This window comes from Lathyrus oleraceus, chromosome 2, assembly GCF_024323335.1.
Source record: "Lathyrus oleraceus cultivar Zhongwan6 chromosome 2, CAAS_Psat_ZW6_1.0, whole genome shotgun sequence".
In the NCBI taxonomy this organism is placed as follows: domain Eukaryota; kingdom Viridiplantae; phylum Streptophyta; class Magnoliopsida; order Fabales; family Fabaceae; genus Lathyrus; species Lathyrus oleraceus.
Genome location: NC_066580.1, coordinates 447,946,938 through 447,957,415, shown reverse-complemented (window position 1 = coordinate 447,957,415; position 10,478 = coordinate 447,946,938). Strand labels below are relative to the sequence as shown.

Here is a 10,478-nt window from a genome sequence, read left to right as displayed (position 1 = left end):
GGAGTCAAGTATTTCTTTAGCAGTTTCCCCGTTGGTGATCTTTTCATATTCATTGTAGGAAATGACATTTAGTAGTATCGTTCTGGCTTTGTGATGGTTTTTGAATTCACGTTTCTGATCATCTGCCATTTTGCTTCTGGGAATGGCAACACCAGCATCAGTCACAGGTGGTGTGTAGCCAATTGTGACTATGTCCCAGAGATCAGCGTCGTAACCCATAAAGAAACTTTCAATTCTATATTTCCAATAGTCAAATTTTCCCCCATCAAAGATTGGAGGTTTAGCATTGTAACTATCTCTTTCATTGGTGTTGGCCATAGTTTTCCTCACGCTGGATCTCTCTACACTGTTAAGTGTTTGATTAAAAAATCAATAACATAGCCGAAACTCTGATACTAATTGAAGGTAGAGAAAAACAAGAAAGGGGGTTTGAATTGTTTTGGAAAATAAAATCTTTTTGACAGTTTAGACACACACAAAATAAAAGCAGATTGACACAAAATTTTATACTGGTTCGCTTGAAATTCAAAGCTACTCCAGTCCACCCGGCCAAGGTGATTTCACCTTCAAAAAGGACTTAATCCACTAATCTTGAAAGATTACACAAACAACTGTCTAAGAGAATAATCCCTTAGCCCTCTCAAGTATTCAGATTGCACAGAGTCACTTGAGGAAGTATTTTAACAAAAAAAATGATTTGTAATGCAATGTGCTTCTAACAAAAAGCAAATATTACAGAGTTATAAGAACAACAGTTTTTAACGTAAGAGCAGCAACTCGTGAAAACGTAAGGGAGGATGAGTGAGAGCTGTTGTATTCTTGTGTGCCTCAGGTGTGTTCCCTTGTGAAGTATTAAGTCCTTTATATATGCGTTGAGAAGAACCATTGGAGTGATGATATGATCTTGGTCATTGAAGACTGTTTATTGTCATTACTCTCCTTGTTTCTTTCTAAAATAGTTTTGTGCGTGTCATAATTTCCTTCTAGAAATAGTTTCTTTCCAAACTCAGATTTCTTCATGGTTACGCGTTCTGAACTGGTGAATCTGTATCAGAGTCTTGTTAGTCAGAGTTTGACTTCAAAGGTTGCTTTTATCTGACCACGTCAGAGTTTCTCTATGCTCTTGACTTCTTCAGATTCGGAGTCGCGGTTCACTCTTCTTTACCAGAGTTGCTGACTTCTTTCTATTTTGCTGGTACCTGTGTTGATCAGAGTCAGAACCTTCTGAACGCGTTTCCTCTGAGCAGCATCTGATTGTTGAATTCTGTATCTGATGTTTTTATCTATCCGATTGTTTCATCAGAGTCCTGCACACTTAAGAAAAATTTCGTTAGAGTACCATTTTTGTTTCATCCTTTGTTATCATCAAAATCTTAGATATACATTATAGAACCAACTTTGTTCTTACACAATCTAGCGGTAAATGGAAGGTGGAAACCAGTTGGAGAAGTGATAACAACACCTATACCATGACCTCGAGCATTGGAAGCACCGTCGAACACGAGCGTCCATCGCGATCCTGGTTTGAGGCCTTCCTCAGGGCTTACCTCGAAGCCTGGCATAGTGAAGTCTCTGATAAATATGATGTCTTCATCTGGAAAGTCAAACCTCAACGGTTGGGAACCTTCGATAGGCAGGTGAGCGAGGTAGTCAGACAGAACACTCCCTTTTATTGCTTTCTAGGCCACATACTGTATATCGTACTCGGTTAAGAACATTTGCCACCGGGCAATTCTACCAGTAATAATAGGCTTTTCGAATATATACTTTATCGGATCCATCTTGGATATCAATAAAGTAGTGTGGCAAATCATATATTGTCTCAGGCGTCGAGCATCCCAAGTTAAAGCGCAACAAGTCTTCTCTAAAAGTGAGTATCGGGTCTCACATTCAGTGAATTTCTTGATGAGATAGTAGATAACATGTTTTTTCTTGCCTGTGTCGTCGTGTTGACCCAGAATGTAACCCATGGATTCATCGAGTACCGTGAGGTACATAATGAGCGGCCTACCGGGAACCGGTGGTATCAAGATTGGTGGTTCTTGCGAGTACTTTTTTATTTTATCGAATTCCGCTTGGCAATCGTTGTTCCACACAATCGATTGGTTCTTTCTCAACAATTTGAATATCGGTTTGCAGGTAGCCGTCAGGTGAGATATGAATCTAGAGATGTAATTAAGTCGCCCAAGGAAGCCTCAAACTTCTTTTTCTGTTCGGGGAGCTGGCATTTCTTGGATGGCTCGAACTTTGTCGAGATCTACCTCGATACCCTTCTGACTGACTACGAAACCCAAGAGTTTACCGGATCGGACCCCAAAAGTACATTTAGCCGGATTCATACGCAATTTAAACTTTCGGAGTCTGACAAACAACTTTCTTAGGTTTACCAGATGATCTTCCTCAGTTCTGGATTTGGCAATCATGTCATCCACATAAACCTCGATCTCTTCATGAATCATGTCGTGAAAGAGTGTTACCATGGCGCGCTGATATGTTGCCCCTGTGTTCTTCAAGCCGAATGACATGCCTTTGTAGCAGTAAGTTCCCCAAGGTGTGATAAAAGTTGTCTTCTTCGTATCGTCTGGTGACATCTTTATCTGATTGTACCCGGAGAACCCATCCATGAAAGAAAAGACGGAGAATTGAGTTGTGTTGTCGACCAAAACATCAATATGAGGCAAAGGGAAGTCATCCTTTGGGTTCACTCTATTGAGGTCTCGATAGTCTACACACATTCTGACTTTACCATCCTTCTTTGGAACTGTAACGATATTAGCAACCCACTGCGGATACTCAGAAATGGCTAAGAAGCCAGCGTCTAGCTGCTTCTTAACCTCTTCCTTGATCTTGAGTGCCATATCGGGTCTAGTTCTTCTGAGTTTCTGTTTGACTGGAGGACATTCAGGCTTAAGTGGCAAGTGATGTTCAACAATGCCGGTGTCTAACCCTAACATATCTTGATACGACCAAGCGAAGACGTCAACATATTCACGCAACAACTCTACCAACTTGGAGTGTACATGCTCGACAAGAGATGCCCCAACTTTTACTTCTTTTTTGTCAGTTTCAGAACCCAAGTTAATGATATCCACTGGTTCTTTGTATGGATGAATCTCTTTCTCTTCGTGCTCAAGGAGTCGTGCTAGTTCAGCCGATAATTCACAATCTTCCTCACTGTCGCCTTCAGCTTGGTTGATTGGAAGTCCAGATTTATAGTTGATTTTAGCCATGTCGTAATCAATGGTTTTATTTGCTTTGCATATGATGAGCTTAATTTAGTATGCCTTTTTTTGAGAAAAGTGGGAAAAGGAAAAAAAAATCTTTTGCCATTTCGTTGTTTTTAGTGAAAAAGGAAAATAACTGAAAGAAAGGGAACACAAGTTTTGCATGCAAAAAAGTACTTTTTATTTATTCATATAATACTTTTAAACATGGGGGCCCTTACAAGCTATCCTCTCGTCTCGAGCGAGGACGAGGGATGGAGAAAACAAAATGCATTACGTTTTTTCCGAGTACACCACAGGAATCACGGTGGCTGTCCAATTGGGAAGCTTGAATCCTGGAGGATATCCGCGAACAAGGCTGGATGCCCCTGGCTTGTTACCATTGGACTCTCCAATAACTGCCACGGTATGCTCACTTTGATAGTCGGCGTTGCTGAATTTGACCGGGTTGAATTGCTTTCTCTTCGGACTCACCTGGCATGTTGCCAGGTGATAACAAATACCAAACCTGTCGCGCTTTTCTTCCACATTGACGACCTTACCCCAACCGGGAAACGGGCCTTTCTCCAATGTCTGCTTGGCACTCTTTGCTGAGGATAGGATGGTAGCGGATGATTGATTATTGTTGGCTGTGGCAGAATTGATATCTTCAAATTCTAGACAGTGGAGCAGAACCTCGATGATCCCCTCATCTGTTTCAACATATCTGAAGGAGGAGAGTTCACTGACCAACAAATCTTCTTCCCCACACACGATTACCAGTTTGTCATCTATCAAGTATTTCACTCTCTGGTGCAATGTAGAAGTGACTGCCCCAGCGGCATGAATCCATGGTCTTCCCAACAGACAATTGTAGGCTGGGTTGATACCCATGACTTGGAATGTGATGTTGAACTGGTGGGGTCCAGCACAAATAGGCAAATCGACCTCCCTAATTACCTACCTTCGGGAACCGTCAAAAGCTCTAACGATCAATGCACTGGTCCTTATTTCGGGCCCCTTAAACTGTATTTGGCTTAATGTAGACTTTGGTAGTATGTTAAGCGAAGATCCAGTATCGACGAGGACTCGGGATAAGAGAGAGTCAGTACATGTGACCGAAATATGTAGTGCTTTGTTATGGACATTTCCCTTAGGAGGTAGCTCTGCTTCATTAAATCCCAGATACCTACTGGCGGTGATATTGGCAACCACGTCGTCAAATTAATCAACCGTGATATCTTGCATCACGTGAGCGGTATTTAGAACTTTCAGCAATGCTTTGCGATGAGCCTCCGAACTCAATAACAAAGACAAAATTGATATTTTGGAGGGCGTTTGATTCAACTGGTCAATAATCTTGAAGTCACTTTTCTTGATCAGTTTGAGGAATTCCTGACTTTTCTCAAAGGTGATACTCTTCTTGTGATCTTCAAACTGTTCTTTCTCAGCCATCGGCCCCTTACCCTTGGATGCTTCAGCCTCGGCAGCTTTATTGTTGTCAATAATCTTCGTCAACACCGGAGCAGTCGTCATGGTCGGAGTGGCGAGTACAGTTTCCCCTGCATGCGGAGTCGGCGTAGGAGTTACCTTCTCTTTAGGTGAGATAACTGTGGGTGCTAGAGACACCCTAGGAGTGTATTTAGGAGCGAATACACAGCCACTTCGAGTCATGCCTCCCGTCCCAGTAATGTTGACGATTTCTGTGTGAGGAATGAAGATTTCCTTTCCCCCCAAATACGCTGTGGTCTCATAATTCCAAGGCACTGCCTTAGTATTCTGATAAGGGAACAAAGTTGGAACAAATAAATGAATCGGCTGAATCCTCCTAGGAGGAGCTTCAACCTTCTTTTTCTAGTATACAATTGTTATTGGTTCAATCACTGCCACTTCTTCTGCTTCTTGAGATTTGGAGAATTATATTAACCCTTGATCCATCAGTTCTTGCACCCGCCTTTTCAACTGCTCGCAATCATTTGGATCAGACTCGCACACTGAGCAATCATCATGCGCCCTTCTAGAAACCCAAACTGTTTAAGCCTCTGTAACACAATGGACATCGGAGTCCTCACTTCTTCAACCCTCAGTATAACTTCAGTATTTTCCTCTTCAATCACGGCATTGACTGCCGCATCGCTATGATTCGGCAAAGGATTTGTCTTCACATTCAGTTTTTCTTTGGAAAATGACAGAATCTCTTGGTCAATTAACTCTTGGATCCTCTTTTTGAAGGCCCAACAGTCCTCGGTGGAATGTCCTATATACCCTGCATGGAAAGCGCATGTGGAATTAGGATTGTGACGACGATTGAAAGGAGGAAAAGCTGCTGGCAGTTCTCTTGGTACAATAGCCCCTACATGGATCAGATACGACACTAACTCTGCGTATGGTATCAAGATCTTATCAAACTGGGGAAGATTACCAAAGTTGCCTCTATTATTCTGACCTCGGTTTTGTCTTATGTTATCACTATTATACTGTTGGTTTGGATTTTTTTGAGCGGGTGTTGATTGTTGATTGCCTTTCTACGGTTGGTACTGGAAAGGCGATTGTTGGTATTGAGCTGCAGCGACGTACAAATAAGGCTAATATGGCATATGGGCCATCGAAATTGATATCGGGGGCGAGCCTTCGTCGTTACAGCGTTTGCTTCCCCCTCCTTCTTTTTAGCGAAGCCTCCATGCGGTCTCTTGTTGGTTGACTATTGTGCGGCCGTGTATGTGATTTTCCTTGATTTCTACCCACTCTCAACACGTTCCTCAATGGTTACCATGTCAGCAAAATTTGTCGACGAACTGCCAATCATCTTCTCAAAATACAACCCTTGCAGCGTACCCATGAAGATGTCCACTAATTCGTTGTCCGATAATGCTGGCCGAACCCTAGACACCATTTCGCGCCAACGTTGAGCATATTCCTTGAAGGTTTCATTAGATCTTTGAGACTAATTCTATAATTGAAGCCTTGTCGGGGCCATGTCGAGGTTGTACTTATATTGTTTCAGGAATTCCTCGGAGAGGTCCCTCCAAGATCGGATCTTTTAACGCTCTAGACTCATGTACCAATCCAAGGAAGCCCCAGCCAGGCTATCTTGGAAGCAATGGATCAAGAGGTTATCATTATCAATGTGTGAGGCCATTTTCCTACAGTACATGGTGAGGTGACTGCGGGGACAGCTGAGGCCCTTGTACTTTGGAAGGTCAGGCACTTTGAACTTCTGAGGTAACACCACATTCGGGACAAAACAAAGGTCTCGGGCCTCTATATCAAAGGAAGAGAAACCCTCAATGGCCCTTATTCTATCGTCCAAGAGCTGGTAATCCGCAGGTCTTACCGGATCAACAACGGGAGGAACGACCTGACTGGCCGGTCGAGAAGCTTCTGGAGTGATCGGTGCAGGCACGTTCGGGGTGAACCATATCTGAGGCGGGTAGGAGAAACCCGGTGGCACGGTCTAAGCATCATGAGTAGGCTGAGGATATTGCATTCCAGCCTGAGCATTAGGGGCTTGAGGTGCCCCTGTCTGCGCATGCTGGGATGCAAGGTATGTTAACATGGGCATGGAGGTTGCCCCAGGGTAACCAAAAGGAAAAGCTGAGACCTGACTGGTGCTCGCAACTTGAGCGGTTTGATCGGGAAGTTGGAAGTGGAGGCACAGGCCTCGGTAGTCCTCTTCATCATTGGGGAGGTCGTCAGGAACCTGACCTTGATTGTTGTCCGGATCAGTAGCATCGACCGGAGTAGTTTGGAGAGTGGGGAGAGCCCATGGGAAACCAGCATTTCCAGCAGCGGCAACGACAGAGAGAGATGGGTGAGGGAAGAAAGCTCCCCCACTGGCGGTACTAGCAGCTAGATATGGGGGCATTCCCCACGGGTAGGCAGCGGCAAGCCTAGCAGTGTCCATGGGGACGATCTGACGGTTCCCAGGGTTGGGCACAACAGTTTCCGCTGGAGTGTCGACGGTAGTGCCAGCAGCAACATTAGGAATGGTCACTCCAGCAACATGGGTGATGTTGGCAGCAGCAAAGGAATGGTTCCTCTGAGATTGGAGGATCTCAAGGATAGTCTCCATGTTTCCCCTGAACAGATTCATTTCACCTTGCACCTGGGCAAGGGATTCGGGAATGGCAAGATTGTCAGCTTCGTATTCTGCCATAATTTTTGACTTGTTGGAACGTGTGTAGTACTGATGACGAGTCGTCCTTGTTGCTGCGGAAAAACGGCGAGTGTAAGCATTTTGTTTTCTAGCGGCTTTCGGCAAATAAATGCGTGGATGCATGTATGTATGCAAAAAGGTTTGATATGTGCATTTTTTTTATAAAGGAAAACAGTTCCACAGAATCCGAGAGCTTGTTCATTTAACACAAGCAACTACAAAGCAAGTAAAGTGAGACAGTTTATGAAGGCAATAATTGAGAAACTCTTTTATTCAATGTCGATAAAGCGGAATACAAATACATCAAGGAAATGCCCATCGGCTACAAAAGAGTCACATTAGTCCTATCAAACCTCAATCTAGTGAATTACAAGTGACTAGAAGCAATTGGATAACAACTTTTCATAGTAAGTCTAAGATTTGGGGGACAGGCAGGCACCCCACTTTCCCAACATCGCACTCCCTTCAGGTGGTGGGTTGTGATCTGGATCGCTCGGAACATTGTTCACAATTGTCTTCCCTTGTCTGGAGGGGTCTTCAGGATGCTCGTTCACTTGTGTGTTGCTGTCTTTCAGGTTCCCATGTGATTGTCCCTTCAACTCCCGAATCTCTTCCAGTCTCTAATTCAGATCGTACTGGTTTTGGCGAAGGGTGACTTCTAGCTGTTTGTTGCGGCTTTTATCATCCTTCAACTCTTTCTTACAAGCTTCTAGCAGACTTTGGAGTTTCTTCATTTGTTCCATGTGTTCCAGTTCTGCTTTGCTGGCTCGGTATTGGGCTTCGGCTAACTGCTTCTTTTTGGTTGTCAGGCTGACATAAGTTCCTTTGAGAGTGTCACCCACTTTGAGTCTTTTGAAGACCTTTGTCTGTTCCTCATCATCTGCTTGACGAACTCGGTCTCTCATCTGATTCAGATTGAATTTCAAGGTTTCCTTTTCCAATGAGATCTTAACATGCCTAGATTTGAGATCGACATTCTATTTCTCTAGGGTCTTGATAACCTTCTTCAATTCATCTACTTCAGAATTTGGCTGGTTCTCTGGCTCAAGAGGTTGAAGGCTCATGGACGGTTTGGGCGGGAACGACAACAAAACCTCACTAACTCTGCTCTTGACCCAACTGGTGTAAGCTTCCTTGGCAATACAGTTCTTCTTACCCATCTCTGCTCTTCCTTGAGGACAAATCGATCCCCAAGCCTTGACAATCTTCTTGATCAACTTTGGCTCTTCGACCCTTTCGTATAAGACAAAACCCTCTACACTTTGGAGATCAGGTTTGGCCACCATAGGGTATCCAAGTTATCGCAATGCTAACCTCAGGTTGTAGTTGATTCCTCCTTTTGTACCAAGAAGAGGCACGTTAGGAAAATCCCCACAATTGAGGATGAGCTTGACACCATCGTAAACTCGAGAATACCACAGAATGTCTCCAGCTTTTAAGGACATGATCCGTTGGAACCACTTCAAGTTATCTTTGTTCTCAACGAAGGGGCCTTTATTGGGTAGATGCGAAATAAACCATCTATACAGCAAAGGGGTACAGTAGACGATAATCCCTTTCTTCTTTTGGGTCCTCACATGGATGGAATAGTAAGCATTAGCAAGAAGAGTGGGAATCGGATTTTGAGTTAAGAATATGTGAATAGAAGCCAAGTCTACGAACTCCTCCATATTCGGAAACAATACAATCCCATAGATAAGTAAAGCTAGATTGGCGTTGAAGGCCGTCCAGCTCCCAGCTTCAGCGAAGGCGATAGCTTTGTCTACGAGAAACTTAGAGGTGAAGCCATGGATTCCACCCTTTGGTTTCAAGTTCATTTCTATTTCCTTCTTTCCCATATGCAGAGCCTTAGCAAGATCTTGATATTTAGGAAGTTCCTTAGTGCGGATGTAGGGCACTTGGTTCTTGATCCTAATACCCAGAATATGAGAGTACTCTTCCAATGTCGACGCTAACTGGTAATCTTGGAAAGTAAAGCATCTTAGTGGTGGATCGTAGAATTGCACCAAGGTGTGCACAGCGGTGATGTTGACTTTGGTGTTCAGAATACCCAAAAGGTTACCATAAGCTTCCTTGAAGTCGTCTTTGTTTGTCAGATCTAAACATGCCCTAAGCCCCCTCAATACGGCCAAATGAGGTTCCACAAACTTGTAATTGTGGATGCTCTTTCTCTCGGGATTCATACTTTACTTCAAATGCTTGGTAAATAGACTGGACTCTTGGATTCCTGGAAAAGACATGCATATGCAAAAATTTGGTCATGATGAATGATAATGTAATGATGAGATGATAATAAGTCACATGGATTCGAAACTCTGGCGAGTTCTGGACAATCTGTAAGTGCCACATGTTCCAAGTTCAAAAGTTCGACGTAACATGAGTATCAAGGGAGGTGGAGTCTATGGTTTCCTGTAATAAAAACCCATATCCCCCTTACAGGTGTGGACTATGCTCCAAGGTGGTCCCTAGAAGGTCTCCCAAAGTCATCGTCTCGAAATGGAAACACCCTGCCGTAGTGAATACTCACAGGACAAAAGTACTTCCAAGTGAATCTAGTCCGGGTGTGGTTCTCGTGACACCCAACGCGCGAAACGCAGGTGTACATGACTATCCATGAGTCTAACCTATGTGTGTACTAAGCTCGATTACAGAGCTTTCCTCTCACGTAGTCTAACCCATCCCAACAACAGCGTAATAAATATATTCATAACATAAAGTGAATAAGAAATGTGATAAATAAAAGCGAGTAAAGCTATAAGGTAAGCACCTAAAGCTAGCGAGGGAACAACCTAAACTAGGTTCGACTCCTTTTAGCGACTAGGAAGCACTCCAAGTAGCGAAGTGTCCCCAGCAGAGTCTCCAGCTGAAGCTAGCGGAAATATACCCGAACGTATCACACGCTCGAACATACAACAGAGTCGCCATCAAACTTTATTTATCCCCAAAGGGAAGGGAAAACATCGATAAAACCCAGGGGAAAGAGATATGTTGGGTAAGGAAGTCGGTTATGCAAGGGGAAGGTATTAACACCCCAAATATCCATGGTACTCCATGGGAACCGTTTGGATTGTTCTCGCTCGAATAAGTGTTAGCTAAAGATTACTCGCAAAAGAATGGGA

At 43.7% G+C, this 10,478-nt stretch overlaps 1 protein-coding gene across 1 annotated transcript; it reads right to left on the bottom strand.

Annotated features, from left to right (window-relative positions):
• Positions 1-8,657: 8,657 nt before the first annotated feature.
• Positions 8,658-9,542, bottom strand: LOC127123660 (uncharacterized). Its single transcript, XM_051053861.1, has one exon. The coding sequence runs from the start codon at positions 9,540-9,542 to the stop codon at positions 8,658-8,660; it is 885 nt and encodes a 294-aa protein (XP_050909818.1).
• Positions 9,543-10,478: the final 936 nt, after the last annotated feature.

Coding starts and splice junctions, on each gene's coding strand:
- LOC127123660 (XM_051053861.1), bottom strand. CDS start 9,542: ATGAATCCCGAGAGAAAGAGCATCCACAATTACAAGTTTGTGGAACCT.